Here is a 22,714-nt window from a genome sequence, read left to right as displayed (position 1 = left end):
CTCGGCCTCAAGCTTGTCTTGACGCATAAAGCCAGGCCCACAGATTAGTAAACACTATCTCCAGACACCAGATATACCTCGTTTCTTCTCTAAAATGGAAAACATCCAGTTCTATTCACCCAAAACAGTGTTCTAGCAGTAGTAATGCCATTATTTTGTGATCTTACAGTTTACAGAGCCTTTGTAAAGCATTATAGAAGCATTTGGAGTGTGCTTAGGATTCTTAATGTCTTCCAATGCCATTTTTAACTTCTATGCATAAGAAAAAATATTTGCTGAAAGACAATCTAGTTCCAACATGATTTCAACTCCTATGTTGCTTCTTCTTCCACGCCAATCTAATAAAAAAGAAAATAATATGCATATACTCATATTTAAAAACAATCTGCTAGATACATGAACCTATCTTGGGAAGAAGAATGTTCTAGGTTGCCCCTAATTCTATCTCAAAAGAGACAGTGAATGTTTCATTTTTAATGATTTGCTTACTGCACATTCACCATAAATGAAGTCTTTCCATTGATAAAGCAGAAACCTTGTGTAAAAAAGTAACATGATAGCCCAGTGCTGTCTAACAATGCACGTCAATGCAGTCTTACCTTTAATGTGGGTTGTTTTGCACAAATACACTACACCAAGCTGGTATTTAAAAACATTTCCTTAGGTGAGTTTCAGTTGCTCCTGTTGCAGGCCTCTCTACAAACTGTCATCTATTTGTGCATCCAAAAATCTTCTAAGCTTCACAGGAGCGATCCAAAATGATCATTATTTCTACATCTAACATACCAGTAAGAGAGGGAACAGAAATAAACTTGTGACTTTCAACTTTACAGCGAGGCCAAATTTTTTCCTCTCCTCAGGTCACTATTATAATGAAGAATTGGTGAATATAATAGGTTGTGTGTATCATTTACCAGAATGGTAAATGGAAGTCATTACTACTGTTCAAAAAAGGCCCTAAGGCCATCCTCTTATAAAAAGATAAATGGTACCAAGTGATATAAAGAGAACTAAAAAAAGACCAGGAGATACCTCTGTACTGTGTGGTGTGGTCAGAAGAAAGAGGGGACCTAACTGAAATAAAAGAACAGACACATGAAATTTCTCATTTGTAATTTTAATCAAAGCATTTCTAATTATTTTGTAATTTTCATGTCAGCACCAAATTTTAATCATCTAAGTCAATTTTGGGGGAAAGAAACACCATCAAGAACTCCCCTCCAGAACAAAACAATGATGCTCATTCTTCCAAACAACCAAATTCAAAGTCTATGAAAATAAAAACAACAACAGCCTACACAGGGGAGGAAAACAAGTAATGAAAATCACATTCTAGGGGTTCAGTGCATTTAGCAGCCTTTTGCTATGCTATCTAATCATCCTTCAGTTGACTTTCAAAAAATAACACCCTAGGTCATCAAAATATACATTTTCCATTTGCCTTTTTAAATTAAAAATAATAATTAAACAAGAAAACTTGGGAGGGATTCACAATCAATTGCCTGCCTTGTTTGGATGTCATGTACAGCGCATGATGGTCAGGAAGGCTATTCGTAAGCACACATGATTAGGGGAAGCTTATCTTCAAGGTGTAGCTTTCTTCCACACGGTGTAGAACACCCACCTGGGCACGGAGTCAAGGAGTAAGAGCAGGTAATTCAAAGAACAAGCATCACTTAAAATGTGTTTGCTGGCCTACGGATTGAAGGATTGACGAAAGTTTCATAGCTTAACAGCAGAGATTTTCAAACTTTTCTTATCTCATGGCGCACATAAATTACCGAAATTGTGTGGTACGCCAAAAAATATATGTATTTTTGGCTGATGTGACCAAAAATATGTGTAATTTTGATTCATTCACACCAAACGGCTATTGTGCTGGCTGTTGTCATTTTTTCTACTTGACAATCTAAGGAAAAAGAGGTCATTGCCCGTGAATAAATAGTCAGGTCTTAATGTTTTAGAAATTCTCACAGCACACCGGTTTAAAATCGCTGGCTTAGAGCATTGTAGCAATGAGAACGAAGGCCTCTTAAATAAACCACTTTCCAGCCTGGACACTCACCACCTGTGACACTGGGGAGCAGGAATCAAACATAAAAAAAGGCTAAAGGCACGCACATATCCTCTCAGTAACAGTACTGCTTTCAAGATCTCCTTATGATGTTTTAGCAAATTCATGTAAGAAGGAAGGGTAAGAAGGAAGGGTAAGAGGGAGAGGCCAAAAACGAGAGGGTGGTGAGAAATGGGGTGGCGGGAGTGCAGGAGGTGGGAGGAAAAGAAGGCCAAAAAGGGTGGAAGGAGGGACAAGAGTGGAAGGCAAGTCAGAAGACCAAAGCCCCTTTTCCAAATGTTATCAACTGATTTCTCAAGTCTTTCCACAGATAACCACAGACCTGACTATAAAAACTGCTCTGGAGAGGAACCCCGATGAAGGTGAGCAGTTGGTAAGGGGAGAAGTGTCTAAGCTTGCTACATGCCAAGGATGAACATGGCCACCGGGAAAGCACACAACACTTAATTCATCCCCGGGCGGACCCCAGGGTCGGTGGCGGGGCTTACTGCCGGGGCTCAGCAGGCCAGCAGCAGTCACAGAAAACTGCCACCTCAAGAAAGGATGCTTTGGTTCGCAGAATACAGTCTTTCAGAAGGAGGAAACGCACTATAAATTTCTAATGACAATGCTCATTCTGGTTTTTCCCCTGGTTCTTTTCTTATGTCTCTAGATTAACTTTACTAAGGAGCACTAACGGAAACCAACATTATCTTTGAGATCCCCAAGCAGTATTTTTAGCTCTCAATTTCTACTGCAAATCAGAACCAAGTGAAGTGTAGAAACTAATATTAAAGTAAGATAATCTTAACATAAAAGTTGAATGCATGCCTTCAGTCCTTTTGCCTGTTCCAGCTGGGGTGGCGTCTTAGTCTAGGGCTTCCGAAGCTTCAAGTGCGTATCAATCCCCTGGAGGGCTGCTAAAGGCAGGTCACCAGCGCCACCTCCAGCTTTTGCCATTGGGCAGCAGTATGGGTGTGGCCTAAGAATTTGCATGTCTAATTAGTCCCCAGATGATGCTGCAGGCCTGGAGACTGCCTGTGACAACCAGTAGTGCCTGAACTTTAAAATCACCTGGGAGGCTGTGGTAGGCCACACCCCAGAATCTGAGAGCAGGATCCAGGAATCAGTCAGTACTGCTTTCAACTCCCAGAGGATTCCAATGTGCAGCCAAGTTTGAAAGCTGGGGCCTGATACAATATACTAAAGAGCGATTTTTTAAAAAATGTTAAACTGGCATGGGATTCATTTGGTGTTTTGATCTGGCAACACAATGATATGGTCAAAGGATACAATTCCAAGTATGAAGGGACACAGACGATCTCCTTTGAGAACTCCACAGGACAATACAGGTGCCCGAGCTGTTCTTCATAGAGTGACAGGGCTTCAGTCAAATTGACACAGTTCCCCTAAATCAAAGAGAGAAAAGCAAACAATAGGGTACTTGAGTCCACTGAGGGTCCCACTCATCTGAAGGTCACTAATACATGAGAACAATTCTAGTTTGAGATAAAAGTTCACCTTTGAAAATGGGGTAAGGTTTCCGTACTTTCACAAATTGTACTGAGTTCTATTTATAGATCCATTAGCTCATTATCCTTCTACCTCATTTACCAAGCCATTTCAAATGATTAGAGTATGAAGCAATGGAAAACAGTGAGACCAATTTCTCATTAGTGACACAGCCATTGTATCAACACCATGCAATTAGCAAAGATTCATACACATAAGCCATTCAAAATAAGTTTCCCAGTAGTCACCACTGCACTGAAAATAATGTATCAAAGAGACCTCAAACTATGATCCGCATATAAAACTGTAAGATACTGGCACAGAACTATATTCACATCCCTCACACTTTCCCCCAAATCTCAATTCAGGCATAAGAGAACTAAAGTCTATTCAGGATATAGAGACTAAGGATATTGCCCAGTTCTACTCCTCATCAAGCATTCCCTCCTGACCTCATTGTTCTTTTGTCCCTTTTTTGCCTCCACTGGCCTGCTTTCCCAGCAGATCAGGGTGGTCAATGAAATATAGAAGACATCTGCCTCGGGAATACTTGGAAAGGTATTTTTTATTCTGGACAATCAAGGAAAAACAGCAACCCATCCCTTCAACTTTCTTCTAGCCTATAACCTAGAAGTAACATTTGGAGCTACAGCAGCCACTCTGTGTCAATGAGGAAAAAAGGGTAAACAGAATCAGAGATGCTGGCCAAAAGTCACAGTAAAGCGGCTGAACGTATACCACTTCTGCCTAGTTCTACAGCTCTGCTTCTCAATCTTTTTTTTTTAATCACAAGTTGCCAATAGCAGTTCTTCTTTTTGACATCCTGTTCTGCAGCTTCCTTGCCTCTTTTTGTCCATATGCCAAAGAGTCGGACATTGGTACGAGCCTTGCGAAGACTGGCAAATGTCTTGAAGTTCTCCTCCTCTGCAATGACCCTGGCTGTCGTCTTGTAGACATTCCACATGGCCATGACCGCTCCTGTCAGCTAGGTGGCCAACCTGAGTTCTTCAACAGAACTCTCTCCCTTCTTGGGGTCTCAGAGAGCTGCCTGGAGAAGAGGATGAGCTTGGAGCAGTACTCCTTCAGCTACTGCAGGTTAGCCTGGAGGGGTGTGTTCCACCTTCTTCCAAGCTGAAGGAGTACATTTTTTCTGGATGCCATCCATCCTTAACTCCTCACGCTGAAGCTTCTGCTGGCTCCAAGTTTGGTGTGGTACCTCACCTCACCTCACCGTGGGGCATCTCACTATGGGTCAAAGGGGTCCAAACACAGGGTATGCTCTGGCTGGCCGCGTATCTCCCAATCATGCTGGTTAAACCATGTGGCAACATGCCGCTGCCAGTCCTGTGGAACTGGGGCCTCAGGACCATGCCATTTCAGCAGCGCACTATGGCTGCTGCCTACGGGCCTTCTCTGAAGGAGAACCGCCACCAGAAAGCAGAGGTTCTCAATCTTTAATGTACATATGAACTGCAGGTGATCGTGCTAAAATACCAGTTATCATTAAGTAGACTGGGGGTGGAGTCTATCTTTTTAGCACGATTGAGCTTTCATAACCGATTTAGAAAACTAGATGGGCATTTGAGGCCACCTATTTTCTTTTAACCACTGAAGTTCTTAACATTCAAAGGGCTAATGCGCGTATGTGCTGATTCTATTTCTTTCTAAGAACTCCACTATCAATTTGCCTCAAAATAACCAAGTACAAGGTAAGATGCAAATTATTCACAAATAAAGACAGTTTGTGATGTAAGCATTTTCGAGGCTGGTATTTCAAAACCAACAAGCCAGCCAGCCACGGGCAAGCGGGTAGACAGAACTATTCTGAGAGCGGGCCTCGGCGGTTTTAACTTTGCACATTCGCTCAACATGACGTCGTCCTTCAGTGCCAGCCAGTTTAGTAACCCATCATTCTAAGGTCCTGCAGTGGGATCTGGCCAAAGTACCCTTGGCCAGCATATAATTTGGTTTCAACATCAAGTTCACCATGAGAGCATATAAACACCACACGTGTAATTTAAGACTCACAAATAGAAAACACCGCCTGGCTGTTTTTAGAGCACATCACCACTGGGGAAGCTGTAGAGCGGAAATGCCACCAAGGTGCACAGCTCCATGATTTCCCCTGCCATCCCAAAACTGACACCACACTCTCTCTTGATAGAGGGTGTATGGGAGGACCGCCTTACGGACAATGTGGTAAGGAAACAGGATACTTTCAATTTGTCTTTCCCCAACCCTGTCAAAAAGCAGTTTAAAAAAAGAAGGAAAAACTCACCACAAATAGAGACCTACCCAAAAAAGTAATGCATTCCACTTTCTTGTGTATCTAAATAACCATGTTTCTTTTTTCTTTTTCTTAAGAAAAGACACAGGGGAGGTGCAGAACAAAAATCAAATAGCAAAGGATTAAGCACTTATTAAGGATGAGAGAAAAGGAATAACGGGACAAGGAGGAGAGCAGTCCAAGAGGGTAAATCCCAATTCAGTAGCTTTGGTTCTAGAAAGTTCTCCTTGCCCCATGTTAGGTGTGGGTAAGTGACACTTGGTTTTTTACTTTAAATTTCTGCATTGTTTGTATCTTTTAAGCTTAAGTTACCATGTATTACTTTTATAATGTAAAAATAAGGTCCAGAAGAATAAATCCTTAAGGACACCATTTTTCTCAAGTTCAAAAGCAAGCAAAGCTAAACAATATAATGATTTGGTATATCACACATAGATGAGACATCTATAAAGAACAGCACAGGAATAAAAAAACACTAAAGGTAGGTGACTTTCAGAAGGTGGGCACAGATTACGGAGGAAGGTAGGTACTGGTAATGCCCAATTCTCAAGCTAAGGGGAGCCAGGGGTTTGCTAATACTTTGCATCATAATTGACATGAATGCCACATACATTAGCAAATAGCCCAGTTTTAAAGGGGAAAGAAAGGAGGTCAACACCTGGGACCTGCCTCACAGTCTCGTGAAAGCAATTCTTTCCCAGATTCGGATTCAAATTCCCCCACACACCGGGACTCAGTCCCAGGCACTCCGTGATGCCTTCCCTGGCTTTGTGGCACGACAAGGTGGTCTTCCAGCAGCCACAGGGCCATCATACACTCGCTCCTGTGATGCAAGCAATTTTAAGCAGGATCATCTAGCTTTTGTCGGTCACCAAGCAACAGGCCACACAGCATTTTCACTCCATCTTTAACCTTATTCCAGTTCTAAGAGACACACTTGGGAAAGGGAAGTAGGTGTAAATCAAGGCTGTCTTCTGAGCACATCGCCTGACAGTTTAAAAAAATGTCGCGCTGTGGCAACCACAGCAGTACATCCAGCATCAAAGCGCTCTGCGCTATTGACTCGACCACTGCTTCTTCAAAGGCCTACGCCTCCTCCGTCTGTATGAGTGTACCGTGTGGGCCTGGGTATGATAAAATGACGTTGCCCGAGGTCTCCAACTGTAATGAACGCAAGGACAAGAAACATGCCCAATACATCTTTTGGACAGTTCTTGGAAACTAGCACAGCCCTGGGCATAGAATGTGTTTTATGGTAAAATTCAGGTGGCCAAGGCAAGTTATCAAAGCCTGGGCCATTAATATTTAATGGATAGGCTGTGGTGATCTGTTAAGGAAGTGTTTTTATTACTTCACCATACTGAGATAGCAGGTCCCCAAGAGGGCTGTTTACCGGGTTAATATTCTCAACAAAAGAAAACAGTCACACTTTCTTGCTAATTTCACTTGTGAATATTCCCCAACTCACGGATTTGGGTTCCTTTTACAAGAATAAGCTGACTCTGTTTGAGCAGGTTTCACTGTAGAGTTCTTATAAATGGAAAAATCACAGTCTGTGTCTCCATCTCCTGGTGGCAGCTCATATTACAGCCAAAGCCCATGGCTGACAAATCAGGAAGGTTAAGGTAACAGGACACAACAGAACTGATTAATTCCAATAGATGACCGGTCAGCTATTTATAAATTTACTACTTCAAAGAGCATAATTAGGTTGTTCTATGCTTTCTCATTTCAAAATAGAGAATGCTTTTGAGAGTCTGGGGGGAAGAACGGTTAAGCAGACTACCTGTGTAAAATACTTCCCATCCTGTTTCAGGACTTTCATGGAGAGGTCAAGAATCAGTCTGAGGAACTCCCATGTGGAATCTGGATTTGTAAAAAAAAATAAATTTTATAAATACAATCTGCATGCATCAGAAACAATAGCTAAAGTCAAACCATTAATACTCAACAATAACAAAAATGAGCCATGAGTTCATTTGAGACAATATTTGAGAGCTTATTAATAATGTATTGTCATGTGTGAATAAATTCGTATTTATATATGTGTGCATATGTGTGTACTGTCTTACATACATATGGGCACATATACAAGTAAGGTCAAAAGCCAATGTGCATGGCCCTGACTGGTATGGGTCAGTAGTTTGGGCATCGTCCTGCAAACTGAAAAGTTGCCAGTTTGATTCCCAGTCAGGGCACATGCCTAGGTTGTGGGCAGGTCCCTGGTTAGGGACTTGCAAGAGGCAACCAACCTATGTTTCTCTCTCACATCCATGGTTCTCTCCTTCTCTCCCTTTCACTCTCTCTAAAAATAAATAAAATCTTTTTTAAAACTTTTATAAAGAGCAAACATGCATGTACTTAGCACTGCTCTCATAGGGCCAATAAAGATTCAACACAAAAGCAGAGGTTGAAACCTGCAAGACGACAGCTTTAAGTTAAGGAGGAAAGCAGCAACACTCCAAGAATGAAACTGCAAGGGTCATCGGATAGGGACCCAGTGTGCGAAGTCAGCAGGAAGACAAGGTTATACAAAAATCATTAACACTGACACCCGAACCCAGCAGTGATTTCGAGTGTATAGTTTCAGCAGGGAATTGCCTCTGGTGTTGCTTAGGCAGGTCACCAGTTTGTCCCATTACAGGTTAAAAACCACATAATGCAAATAAATTATCAAACAAACTAATGTCTTAATGATATGATTATGACTCATTTTATTTCATGTTTGTTTCAAGTGACTCAGTTAATTTGATCACATTTAGGGGCAGGACAGGATTTCACCAAAGCCACATACATCCCATCTTTCCACTGTGGGCCTCAGTTTACTTTTAGAAAATGAAGGAACTTAACTAGATGATCTCTAAGATCCTTTCATTCTCACTTGGTGCCCATAAAAACATTTCCATGAACATTATTTTGATTAAAAACAAAACACAATCTACCTTCTTCCGGAGATGTGGAGATTGGAACAGCTGTCAAATCATTAATCACATAATCAAACTCTCTCCCTTCTTTGGCGTACCTCTTCAGTACTGGAATACAGTCCTCTACTAGAACCTTCCAGAAAGAACAGGAATAGATGTGGGTGAGCCAACACATGTGGAAGTAGTTAAACACTTGAAGAGGAAGAGGGAAATGCAGGCTGGGGCTGACATCCAGGGTACCTACCACACAAACAAAAAGGACTTCCACCAATGCCTGTAAGAGCTAAAATTCAGTGCTTAGTACAGGCTTTATGTGCCTTTCCATTTAATCTAAACAACTCTCCAGGGACTATTATTATCCATGTTTTACAAATAGAGAAAACCAACTTGTGGGTTTACAAAGCTTGCCCAAGGGCACCCAATAAAAGAGCCAAGAAGTACACCTAGAGCTATCAGACAGGTTCACGCTGTTAACCCTAATCTGTACTGCCTCTCCCACTGTCTGTACTTCTTTTACTTTTAGTTTTTCTTTTACACAAAGTACCGAATAACTTTGTTGTCTATTGACGTATATTTGCGTCTTACTCCAAACTCTTTTTTTCATTGTTGTTGAAGTACAGTTGTCTCCATTCCCCACCCACCCACCAAAACCTCCAAACTCTTAACATATGGTTTTTCAGTTTCCTCCAATGCTTTCGAGTACTGCTGGTAATAAATAAAGCTGTGCCATAAATTCCAGCTCCCACAACAGGGTCATTGGTGAGGGAAGCACCGCAGTGAAGAGCTGGAACTCACACACATCCTTTACCATAAATTCAGGAACTAAGCTTGGGGTTTGCCTTGTCTTTGGAGTATACTAAAGCCTATATGCTGGGCACCCATCTGGTTCTAGGCAACATCCTGAACTACACAGGAGTTATTCTCTTTGTCTTTTGTTTTTCTAGCTGTGAAATACATATTTACGTACAAAAATCACATATAATAAAACAAAAACCAAACTTTGCCACTATTCCCTAAAATAATCTATCTATTCCATATTTTTTCTGTCAATGTTCTTACACATATCCTCAAAGTCACCTATTTCTAAAATAACTGAATCTCACTGTCCTAATGTTTATCATGACCTTCACTTCAAACATCATTCAGGCGCAACCATGCAAAAACACAGAAGCTGCTCACACCAAGTTGCCTTCAATCGACTTAGTGATCCCATCAGATACGCTCAGATTTCCCCCCCTATGTTCATACAGATTCTTAGAAACACTCACCTGCAAATAAACACAAGTGCTTGTTCTTTTGCAAAACTAGGGTCACACACCTTGTTCTGAACTTGGGAATATTTACCTAACACCATTCCAGGTAAGGATGTTTGTAAAAACTGTATAGTTCCACTAAAAAGGCTCTCCACTTATCATCTTCAGGCCTTCGCGTCTACAAACACAGCCATGCTAAACCTTCTCAGAGAGATGCCTGTCTGTCTGTGGGCTGGATCCGGAAACATGGGATTGCAAGACGAAGGCACATGTATTTCAGTTTTTATGGCAATTCACGCTCCAACCAACAGTGCATGCGAACAACTGTTCCCTTTCATCCTTCCCAGCACTACATGTTGTTTCTCTTCTTATAGTTTTGTCAAACCCCTTGCTAACATTTTCACACGAACTTCCTCCGCAACCAGCAGGGGTGAGCGTCTTTTAAGTTTACAGGTTATTTGACTTCCACCTTCTGAGAAGTACCAGTTCATATCCTTAATATCTTTTCCTATGTAGTTACTTTTAAAATTTAAGGTGCATGGGGCTCTTTGTATTAAAGGCATTAAACTCCCTGTCATGTTTGTTGGCAGTATTGTTTTCAGTCTGCCTTTGGCTTGGAGCGTGTTATCATTACAGTTTGGGGTTCTTGTCCTTTCTTTAAAGGTTTGTCAACTCCTAAATTTTCCTGAACGTGTTTGTTTTTCTATCTAGAGCTTAAACCATCTGAGATTACTTTCTCGATGGCTTTTAGGGTTAGTTAACTTTGTTCTCATGCAGATGGAGAGCCCATTATGCCAACATCACTCATTAAAATCAACTAAATCTTCTTTTCCTAAGTGAAATAATTAATAGGGTGAAGGATCAGAGTGAAGAAATGAAATGGAATCGCTATGGTCAAGCTGCTAAATTATTTGTAAAATGTAGGCCAAGGCATGAAGAAACGATTCTCTTCTTTCTTGCCTTAACGAGCCTGGGAACTTAAACTTCTGAACTCTCCAGGCCTGCGTCAATGCCTGGATGCACATCTGGTTGCATGTCAATGCTTGGACATCTGTCAGACCCCCAGATGACCATCCGAATGACCTTAAGAAACCATTCCACTGTCCAGATCGCCGGCCATCTGAGGCTTACTATCCTGGACCAATCAATGGGCTAAGAATACAAGATTGCTTCTTCTCAAGAATGTGCTTCTTTACTGTAAAAACTGTACTTTGTACTATAAACACTCTCAGCTTTTCTTTCCACTTTGGGACACTTTCCAGTTTGCAAACCCTAATCGACAGACACCCTTGAATAAACCTTTGTCCTTTATCCTTTTCATTTATTTCTAGATAAAGCCTCCTACCCTTTCGAGCTGAGTCAACACACATTAGGCCACTCTAGCTGTTTGTGTTCACGCCTCAGTGGCATTCCTCCTCTCCATTTGGTCTGTTCCTGTGTCAACATCGTACTTCTCCTTTGATTACAAGAGGGCAAATCTCCCTTCATTCACTACGGTTATTTAAAACTGTTTCCTTGGCTATTCCTAGAAGTTTGTTGTTGCAAATGAACTTCAAAATCATTTGGTCTAATTTTTTAAACTCCCTAGGGATTCTGATTAGAATTAATTGTAATTAGGAAGAAAGATACTATGTCGATACCTTCATCCAAGGAATGCAATCTCTCTCCCCACGGATTCAAACTTCGGTTGCTGTGTTTCGATAAGATATTAACATAACTCTTACCAGTCTCAAAATACTCATAATTCTTGTTAAACTTATTCCTAGGTATTTAAGAACTGGTCACGACTTTGAATAGTTTCCAGCCTACCCTTCACCCCCAATTTCCCATTCAAACTGTTTTGCATTTAGCATAGCAGAAGAAATTTTAGTCTGCCTTTATCCAATCACTTTACCAAATTTCTCATGAATTCAACTAGATTTGTAGATAACTTTCCCAGAACTTGGAAGCATTCATATTGTCTGCAAATAATTTCTTTCTTATCATCAGAGTATACATATTTCTTTCTATATGTACTCTGTTCATTGTCCTACCTTACTGAATTAGCTAATGCCTCAAAAACTGCTGAATAAAGGTTATAAACATCCTTATCTTGTTCCTAGTTTTAGTGGAAATGCCCTATGTGGTTTGCCATTGTGGGCAAAAAGGAGGCCACATACTAAACCCGACAAGCTGAGAGGCAGGCCCGCATGGCAGCCTTACAAACTCAGAGACTGAAAGTAACCACACGGGATGGTCTGAAATTATACCTTCCTAACTAAAAGCAAATCATGGAAGGTAGTCAGGTCCTAAGCTGGTATCATCCTTAACAAGGTCAATCTTTACCTTAACTGAGCCTGTCTGTTGTGTTTTTGCACCTAGTATGATAATGTATCTTTGGAATGTCAGGGTCATTTCCTTTTTCCAGGCCCCTTGGGGCACAATCTCTCACCAGAGCACAGACCAGGGAACCCTCACAGTTGTTCTGAGTTAGTTGTTAACTGTTAACTATCCTGTACCCACCAATGTAAACGAAGTACGTGTCTATCCCTTCTAGTCTTTATCCAACCTCAGAGACTTCCCCACTTTGTTTTGTCCTGCCTCCCTAATCTACCACCAACAGATTTTATATAACACTCCTAACACCTCCTCCTTTGACAGTAGTGTATAAAATAAACTGCAAAACTGCCAAACTCTGGAGCATTTTCTTGATCCATTCAGATTTTGCTTCCTGGCAATTGTCATCAGTTGGACTCAAGTAAACTCATAAAAATTCTTACAGGTTTGGATGTTTCTTGCATCAACACTATTTAATACAATATTATCTGTAGGTTTCTGATAGTTTCCACTACATTTAGTTTCCCTCCTTTTGCAATTTTATTTTATCTAAAGAGTTTTCGTTAAGAATGATGAAATATCCCCAAATGCTTTATCATCTATTAATATCATTTTCTCCTTTAAATTATTCATGTAATGAATTATGTTGATTTCTTAATATTCATGCTTTTATTTATGAACTCAAATTGTCCTGTGCATAATATATAATTCTTTAAATAAATTGCTAGATTTAATTCACTACTATTTTACCTTGTACATACATACATATTCTTTTTGTACCCGTTCAATGATGTTAGTACTAAAATTATTCCATCATTATAAAAGCAACGGAAGAGTGCTTTGGAACATTTTCTATTTTCTAAAAAAAGGATAACACAGTAATTATCTGTCTCTCAAATGATAAACAGCGGCAAAGACCTGGTGTTTTGTTAATGGCTGTCGCATTTCAATGCCTACGGGGCCTGTCTGCTGCTGCCCAGGAGACTGAAAGCCCTACAAACTCAGAAGAAAGTTCCAGGCTCCCCCTGGTGGTTGTTCTCTTCCAGAAAGGAGGCCGGGAGAAAAGGATGCATTCCGGCAACCAACTTCCTCAAGAGCTCAGCCATTTCAAAGAAAACGCTACTTTTCCTTTCCCTAAAATGTCCGACTGTCTATGCCACCATCTATCTGCCTTTGGTGCTCTACCCTCAGATGGACACTCAAGTGGAGAGGCTTTTTTCCCAAAGTCGTTAGTAAATATTCCCACTGAAATATGATCTTTAATTATAACAATGCACAACTCAACGGTACTGCACGTTTGAGCTGGGGATCTGTTCATATTTTCTTAATGCATGTAAGGAACTAAGAATCTGAATCACTTGTCTGAAGTTACTCTGAAACCTGGAATAAAAACATTCTTTAAACTCTAAGTTTAATCTTCTTCATCCACAAAATAGCAATAACACGTATTTGGTACAGGTGTGAGCATTAAATGTTAAAACACCCGGGGCAGAGAGTATAGCTAACAATGCAAACATTATTGGTAAACAACGGTAACTTTTAGCTCATTGTGAAAAAATCCATTGTGCTCTAGAGAACCTAATTGCTCCCTCCCTTTCTAAACTTTCAAATAGTACAAAGTGAAATATATAGATCTTTTCCTTTTGCCCACAAAACAGTTACAACTGCATTTTAATGTGGGTATGATTCCTTTCTCAGCTTAAAAAATCAACATGCATGTCCTGTGAAATCAAATCTGGATGCACACACTTCAGGGAAGATCGGGTAGGGGCAAGTAATTTACATATCAACAAACTGAAGCTCTCATCGAAATTGTCTATACATCTGGAGATATTCAAGATTCTGTTTAAATAAAATAAGTATTTGCTTGGTTATCTTGTGCTAACAAGTACCGTAGGTATGGACATCAAACATGCATCCTCAAAATACAATACAAAACAGACCCTACAAACTGTAATGATAGGTGAACTTGCAAGCACAGTAGATAGAATTTAGGACAGAGACTGATTTGCTTATTAGTGCATTCCCTCTGAAAGACAGATCCAGACAGAGAGAGGTTATCCGGAGGAGACACACAAAAGGTGGTGGTTGCTAGGTCAGAAAAAGGTACATGACATCTTTTAGATGAGAAGGAACAAATGTTATTAAATCCAGAGATTCTAGAGCTCTCCCTTATTGTAAGTATACATACTTATAACTCACAGTGGGAATGAAGGGGAGAACATGCCACCTCAAAATATGCCACTTCAGCATATTGACTATTTTGAGTTGTAGGCACTTGAAAAACAGCACTTGTAGAGAGAGGCTTTCTCTGCCTAAATACAGATCCTCTCAAAGGGACCTCAATTGTCATGGATTCCCCTCTACGAGGGATTCGACCAGGGAAAATCATCTCTCATCTCCGGAGAACAGACTGGCACCATGTGGACTCAGGCAAACTTTGCCACCAACTATCATACCTCCTTCCTTACCTATTCTTCTAAGGGTCCAGTCCTCTTTCCTAAAAGTCATCTATTCTCCCCTAAAACATCTACATCCCCTTTTCCTATTAAGATGATATTTAAGCCTAAATTCTAGACCTAACTTTGTGTTACCCATTTTTCTCTGGGTGTCTCCCCCGTATACATGATAATACATGCTAATAAATGTCTGCTCTTCTCTTGTTAATCTGTGATTACAGGAGTCTTAGCTAAGAACTAGAATGGTAGAGGGAAATTTTCTTCTCCTCTACAAAAGGATCTATTTATCTTCTTAAGCAAATATACTTAAACTTGTTTTATTCAGATCAATAACAGATGTATTATGGTATATTATCAGTTCACTTAAAAACATTATCTGGAAAACATACCTGATAGCAGTCTCCTTTAAGATTGTCTAAGACGTCACCACACGTTTTCCGCATGTATTTCTTGCATCCATCAATCACCATTTGGTCTATGTTCGAACCAGGTTAAGGACAAATTTTCCCTGAATTTGGATGTATCAAAGAATTTTGAAAGGGTTAAGACAAAAGTTTTATAGCACTACTCTGGGTATCTCAAGTTACAAAATGATGAATAAGACAATGATTTTATTTTTGCATCAAGAACACTGAAAAGGAACTGATTTTTTCTTCTCATGAAGAAGCCATTTCAGCGACGGCTAAGCAGCAGATGTGGTACCAAAGTCATTTGCTCTTTAATTTGCAACTACATTGTCTCTGCTTCTTTGGTGGTGGTCGCGTAAAAAGGCTATTGGTACTAAACTGAAGTGTTTGCACTGGCTGGTGTGGTTCAGTGGACTGAGTGCCAGCCTGCGAACGGTGGGTGGAGTGGGGGGTGTGTGTCGCCCATTCAATTTCCCATCAGAGCACATGCCTGGGTTGTGGGCTAGGTCCCTAATGGGGGTCGCACGAGAGGCAACCACACATTGATGTTTCTCTTCCTCACTCCCTCCCCCTCTCTAAAAATAAATTTTAGAAAATCTAAAAAAGTTTAACAACCAAATTGTTAAGTGGTTGTTTCAGGCACTCAACCCCACATTGGCTTCATAACTTTAACTGCAGTCTTAAGACAAAGAGGGAAGAAAACAAAAGCAGCCCATTGAACTTGATCTCCTATAACAAAGGATATCTCTACCATAGTGACCATCTTTGGTTTCAGTTTGACTATTTCACATAAAATGCCCCCGTCTCCGCCTCCCAGAATCAGCACGTCTTTGCCAGTGTAGTCTTCTTTGCCACTGCCCATGATGGCCCGGGTATATGCCAGATCACTCTCCGCCAGATCTAGGGAGGAAACAGGTCCAAAATGGTGACTCTATCCAAAACCACCTGACTCACACCACTACGAAGTGCTGGATTCTAGCTTAAGGTGTTTCCCTTTCCATCTTTAAGAACTGTCAGAAATGGACAAATTGATTTTTTCGGATGGTGGAGTTTTAATCAACCCCAATATAACAGGTTACATACACAGATTACATATATATAAACATTAGTCATTTGGAAGAAAAGTCAGTCATAAGGATGTACTGATGTGAATAATTAAAAGCAATTATGTCTTTCCAGATGAACTAATAGAACATCTGAGAGTTGCTCTAAAATGAGGGGAAAAATGGTCTGGGGGGTTTGGGGAAACAAGATTGGCCAGGAGCTGGTAATTGCTGACATTCAATGGTGAGCATATATGGGTTCATCATACTACTGTAAACATGGGTAAGCATTATACACAGGACTATTATACCCATGGTAGGTAATCATTATACCCATGTCTAATGTGCATCCTTATTTTTCCCTCAAAAATTTGGGCAAAAAAGTATGCATTATACACACCAAAATACAGTATTCTGTCTATTTAGATGTGAGGTTTTCCATAATAAAAAGATTCTTGTAACTAAGCAATAATACTTACTGAAATACAGTCCAAATACTCATCACAAAGAAATTTAAAAAAAAAAGGAATGTCATAGCAAGTTTTTATACCTCTGCTATAAAACATGAATGCCCAGACAATCCACAGGTTAACACAACAGAAATGTTCACTGCAAAAACCAGTAGTGCCAACGACAGACTTGGGGGAATCCACAGCATTGCTATTTGTCAGGAAAACAACATAATCCAAAACGCTGTCACTGTTATGCAATCGGGGTAAGGATGGAATACTCACTGACATCCCCACTAAGGATGAGAATATTTCCAAACTGCTTCGAGTGCAGGATTTTAATGTTCTGATAAGGTGAATCTTCATCATACACCACTTCATCTATGTCGTATTCAACCAGGCGGCCATCAGCAGTGGGCCAGTACCTATCAATGGCCCCTCCTCGAACTATGGGCGGTAACCTGGGGAAAAGGGGAAACAGAAATGAGTCTTGTAAGAATGCTCGCTGCTTATGGCGAAGGCTGCCTTAAAATTGTACCTCGGAGCAAAAGTGTGCAGAAGATGCAACTCCTGAATAGTACCCAACAGATGTAATGTTTGCCTTTTAGGGCTACCAAACATGGCAACCACCAAATCTCAACAACTGCTGTACAAAAAGGACTTAACTTTTATAAAACCTTCCCGGCCTGATTTAAATTTTCCTAATAACAGGGGGGAGTAGGGTAGGTGGAAGTGGAAAAGGGCATAGGTGGGATAAATGGTAACAGAAAAGTGCAATAATTAAATAAATAAAAATAAACAATAAAGACACAAAATTTCCTCATAAAAAGCTGAAGGAGGAAAGGGCCGCTGCAGACACCACACTTCAGCAGGGATCTCTTAAGGCTGCCTGCATAAGCACAGGGCCGCTACCACATTACTGCAAGTGCACGTGGACGTTAATATCATTATGTAGTTCGGATTCCATATTCGAGTGTTTCCGATTGTACCAATAATGTCCTTTATAGCTGTCCCGCTTTTGAATGAAGGATCATACATTGTAATTTGTTTTTCCTTTTCTACCCTCATTTAATCTAGAAGAGTTTTTTTCTCTTGCATGTTTCATGACATTTACATCTTGTAAAAAGTACAGACCAGGTGTTCTGAAGAAAACCCCTCAGGTGGGTTTGCCTAATTATCTCTTCCTTAGGTTGACATACAGGGTCCGGCAAAAAATTTTTAGGATAAAATCTTTTGTTACAAAATCTTAAGCATGTAAATCTGTTAGGTAACCTTATCACACTCAAGCACACCATATGATATTTAAGGTGAACTGTTCAAATTACAATTATAAATTATTATATGCATATTCTTACCACACCAAACACACTCTAGCAGGCGTTGCTTCTGCTGGATCCTGTTATATGGGCATTACGTCAGGGACAAGAGATGTATGCTTGTTCTACAAGGGGGGACCCCCCCAAGAAACACCTAGGAATTTGTTTGTAAAAAGATTGTGTATTTACTCTTACATGTTTAATCTTCAGTCACCTTCAAAGTACTCTCCATTTGATGCAATACACCTATGGAGATGTTTTTTTCCACTACTCAAAACAGTTTTTGAATGCATTGATTTTGGGGCCTTTTAGTGCTTCTGCCATTTTTTTGTTTCTCATCTTCTAGGTGAGATCAGGTGAACAGGGGTGGGGGCACAGGGGACATGACGGTTTGGGTCAAAACCTGCCGAACTCTCAAAACAGTGTGGGCAGGTGCACGTGTAGTCACCCATCAGAAAATAAGCAAACACGTGGAAAGACTCTTCAAAAACATTTCACTAAAGCCAAACCCATCCTCTCACAACAACACCAGCTGGTGCACTGATACCGATGGGTTCCTAGAACACTCACCTAGCAGAAAAACCTGCACTGCAAGGGACCCACCCCCCAGTAGATAATTCCAGGGGTTTTTGCCCCCCCTTGTATTATTGGTGATGTTAAATGTTAAGCATGGTTGAAGTAGATGGCACCAGATCTCTCCATGTGCAAAGGTACCTTTTTTCCCCATTTGAAATTACTAAGCAAGCTGTGAGGCAGTCCTCAAAAACTGGGTGAAGGTCCTGATCTCCCAACATGCCTTCACCAATTGCTCTGGCATCTAGAACATTCTTGCCTAAACCAAATATTACTAGAGTAGATGCAAACTGATTAATTTCTGATTCCATTCTTCAGGAACTACTCAGTATTTAGATAGGGTGACTATACTCAAAACTACCAGCAGAGGACACTAAATGACAAGGAAAAACAGGCCTGGAAAAGGGGCTTAGCAAACCTAACTGGAACTCAAAACAAAAACTCACTGCAGGCACAGCACAACCGTCTCCAAGTCCTGTGTTCTCAGACACAGTGGTGTTTGATAGGAAATGGCCACGGACACCTAAAATGCGGGGAGACGCCACCCCTGATTTGTTCTGAAGAATTTCTTTCCCCTTCCTGCTCACCTGCTCCCCACAGTCCAGTTTGAACCTGCTGTAAGTAAATGAGGCTTCCGGTAAAAAAATAGTACTAACAACTGTAAAGAACACAAACTTACAGACTCTCATTTAATGCTAACAGCTCCTGATTTAACCACTTCATCGTCAGGTGAACAAATTCAGCTGTTAGAATGTTAGGCAGACCAGAGGTTTGTCTTGTAAACTGTAGAGCCCCAATCAAAACACCTCCCCCATCTCAAGAGCAGGCAAACAGGACTTGGGGGAAGCCTCTCCGCCCACAACGCCCTCCCCCCAGCAGATGGGGGGAGGAGTTGGAGTGAGGTGGGAAGGTGACAAATATGTCCCAGCTTTCAGAGAGAAAAACCTACCTCCTGGTTGACAACCAGGCTTTTACTGAACTATGCACACACCCACTGAAAACAAACAATGCCCATCCTCAGTTGTGTCAACAGTGCCTTGGCTGAGGTTGAGGTCTCTCCTCCATTGTAACACAGTGGTTTGCACAGACTGGCAAAGACACAAGGATCTCCAACAGGATGGAGACGCCACAATCTTGACAAAAGTAGTCATCCTAGCATGACGCGCACCTGTCTCCCTGCAATGGGCTATGGGGACTATTCTGGAACCATACACAACTCTGGTTTTCAACCTTCACTACTGCAAATCAAAGCCGGATGGTAGAGAGTCAGGCAGAACATGCCCTGGGAGAATATGTACAGCATGTAAATTGCAAGAATTGTTTTCAACAAAACCGATATGAACTTGTTTTCCTGTTCCTTTTCTTTTGAAAAGTAGAATACAAAAATAATTTTTCAAAGAAATCCCATGAGTTCTTAGACGAAAATTCACATTTACTTTGTCAGCTACAGGGGAGTAATAATTTCAGATGTCACTGAGTTATTTGTTAATGACTAGGATCTCTAACAATGTCACTCCCCAGAGACAAAAGGGGCACCATCCTTGGCCTTTTGAAGCCAATAACGAAGGGCCTACAACAAAGTAGTTTCAACCACTTCTTGCTCCACCCTGATTTTATGAAAAGATGCAAAGACAGTGACAGCAAAGAGCAGGTCTGCATTTGGAACTGAGTGTCTAAAAACTAACTTCACTGTCACTTTAGAAACTTCTATCCCAGAAAAACACAAAAGAGTCAGACTTCTTATAAATGCTGAAGCCCCTAAAGACATTCATTCCATCTGTTTCCAGATGCCCAGAAGCTCGGATAACAAACCACACCAATAAAACTCAGAGGCATTGTGATGCTGGCCAATTCACCACCAAATTCAGACACTTTACAACTCAGTGGGAACCTGTTCAATGCAAATCAGTGTAGATGAGGAAAACTCTTGCAAGCAGGAAACGGAAGATGAAAAGTGAACAAAGGAGCATGGGCGTGACTGTGGTTTTCAATGATGATGAAGGGGCAGATAACACAGCAGACAGTGAACTTGGGCAGACACTGAACTTGGGCGGGGTAAACACATCCAGGTCCTCAGACAGAAATGAAACACATGGGCAGTTCCGCCCCGTGCCATGTTCTTTTCACTTGCAGTTTCCTGCCGCACCAGAGAGATTCAACAACTTCCTAATTCTGTTGCCTGGCCCTGCAGCTTTCCTATGGACTGAGCCATTAAGTACTTAACTTTCGTATCTCTTGACAAGGATTCCCTCTTCTGGAAAGGGCCATGAACTACAAAAATCTGTATTCCAAATGCTTCCATCCTTGATGACGTGACCTTGGTCAAGTCCCTCTGAGCCTCTGCATCTATGTGTTTGCCTTTGTGAGCAAGGGACAAGCCTCCTAATTTGTGGGGCCTGATAAGGAGCCACCCAGGCAGGCAAGAGCAAACTACTGAGAATTACTTGCCGTGAATCCATTAATTCCACTGTTAATTCCCAGGATCTATCAGACTCCACCGCTTCCAACATGTGTTAACACTGGTGCTTCTATCAAAGCTGTACCCATCTGATACCACTTGCAAATCCCTCTGTGCTGTGCAACATGGCAGTCACTAGCCACTAGCCTAGTGTCTTGTTTTGGTGCGAGGGGCCCACTAGCTCAGCGTACCGTGTTGCCAGAAGCAGAGGTTGACTTCGATCTTTGCCACATCTTCAGCAGAAACAAGACGGGCAGCAGCACCACCGCTGCAACTATTTTTATCAATTAACCAAACATAAAAGGGCACTCCAGAGTGGACTTACCGCTTCACCCGCCCAGTACTGTCCTGGCTCAGTTCTTTCATTCTTTCTTCTACTTTGTTCAAAAGCTACAATTCAAAGAAAAGAAATCAATGGGTTTCTGGAATGGGTTGAATGGAACAGCAAAAATTAACAGACCAGGACGGCGAGGCTGTGGGGACAGACTTGTGTAATACAGGTATTCAATACACTCCCAGCCTCCCCCATCCATACCACAGCCTCCAGGCCCAGCCCAGTTCTGCACTCCCACACCAACTAGCCCTCAAGGGTCAACCTGACCTCTCAGTTTAAGTTACCAACAAAATAATGGGAAAGGGGAAGGCCCCAGGGTAATGCAGATATAACATCCTGGCTAAACATTTATATTCCACTCCCTTCAGTGGAAAGTAAAATTGGTACTCAAGCAGTCAAGGGAAAGATGGCAGCCAGGTTCCTCAAAACAACTGAGGAACAACTACTTGTGTTCTAAAATCACTTATTGTGGAGGGAGGACAGTCTATAGTTAACCGGGAAGTCAGCAGTTATGTGACATAATTTTAACATTATTAAGCGGAGCTGGCTTGTGCTCCCTGGCTGGTGTAGCTCAGTAGATTGAGTGCGGACTGGGAACCAAAGAGTTCCCAGTTCGATTCCCAGTTAGGGCACATGCCTGTGCTGTGGCCAGGCCCCCAGGATGGGGTGAATGAGAGGCAACCACACATTGATATTGTTTTCCTTGTCTTTCCCTCTCTCTAAAAATGAATAAATAAAATCTTAAAAAAGAAAAGCAGAGCTGGTCTTGTAATTTCCAAATACTTGAGTCAATAAAAGTGAAAAACTGGCCCAGACCAGTGTGCCCCAGTGGGCAGGGCATCCTCCCGCAGAGAGAAAGGTTGCCGGTTCCCGGTCAGGGCACATGCCTGAGTTACAGGCCAGGTCCCCAGTTGGGGGTGAGAGGCAACCGATACATGTTTCTCTAGCACACATGGATGTTTCTCTCCCTCACTTTCTCCCTTCCTTCCTCTCTTTCTAAAAATAAATAAATACAATCTTTTTGAAAAAAGTGAAAAACTGACACTTTCAGCTTCTTTGCCTTCCGCATCACCGTCGTAACTCTGAAGGTCCAGCAACACCAGTCCATGTGGGTAAATTCTTAAATTGGCAAAGCTACAAACGAAAGCATAATTTTAAGGTTAGGAATTATATTGTGGCACTCAAAAGAACAACGAAAAGACAGCAACCCAATTCAAAGGAAAGGCCATTTTTCTTTTTTTCCCCCTAAATGACATATCTGACCCTGCTGCTTTCTTATTAGTGCCACTTGTTGGGGACAAGGAAGCCACCAATCATTCAGGGAAGATTT

The 22,714-nt window shown here is 41.3% G+C and overlaps 1 protein-coding gene and 1 pseudogene across 1 annotated transcript in view; both read right to left on the bottom strand.

The window, feature by feature from the left end:
* Positions 1–1,096: 1,096 nt before the first annotated feature.
* The window catches only part of SMS (spermine synthase), a 44,280-nt gene continuing 22,662 nt past the window's right edge, over positions 1,097–22,714 (bottom strand). The window contains exons 3-11 of the mRNA XM_028522908.2: positions 22,428–22,518; positions 21,376–21,440; positions 16,989–17,164; positions 15,957–16,111; positions 15,194–15,283; positions 8,795–8,909; positions 7,639–7,718; positions 3,347–3,462; positions 1,097–1,624 (exon numbers count right to left, since the gene is read on the bottom strand). Of these exons, the coding sequence (XP_028378709.1) occupies positions 1,585–1,624; positions 3,347–3,462; positions 7,639–7,718; positions 8,795–8,909; positions 15,194–15,283; positions 15,957–16,111; positions 16,989–17,164; positions 21,376–21,440; positions 22,428–22,518 (928 nt within the window). The 3' untranslated portion in view covers positions 1,097–1,584. The remainder of the gene's footprint in view (positions 1,625–3,346; positions 3,463–7,638; positions 7,719–8,794; positions 8,910–15,193; positions 15,284–15,956; positions 16,112–16,988; positions 17,165–21,375; positions 21,441–22,427; positions 22,519–22,714) is intronic.
* Positions 3,849–4,941, bottom strand: LOC114504829 (annotated as a pseudogene).

Source organism: Phyllostomus discolor, chromosome X (assembly GCF_004126475.2).
Source record: "Phyllostomus discolor isolate MPI-MPIP mPhyDis1 chromosome X, mPhyDis1.pri.v3, whole genome shotgun sequence".
NCBI classification, from domain to species: Eukaryota; Metazoa; Chordata; class Mammalia; order Chiroptera; family Phyllostomidae; genus Phyllostomus; species Phyllostomus discolor.
Note: the sequence above shows the minus strand (reverse complement) of the source record. Positions and strands in the feature narration are given on the sequence as shown.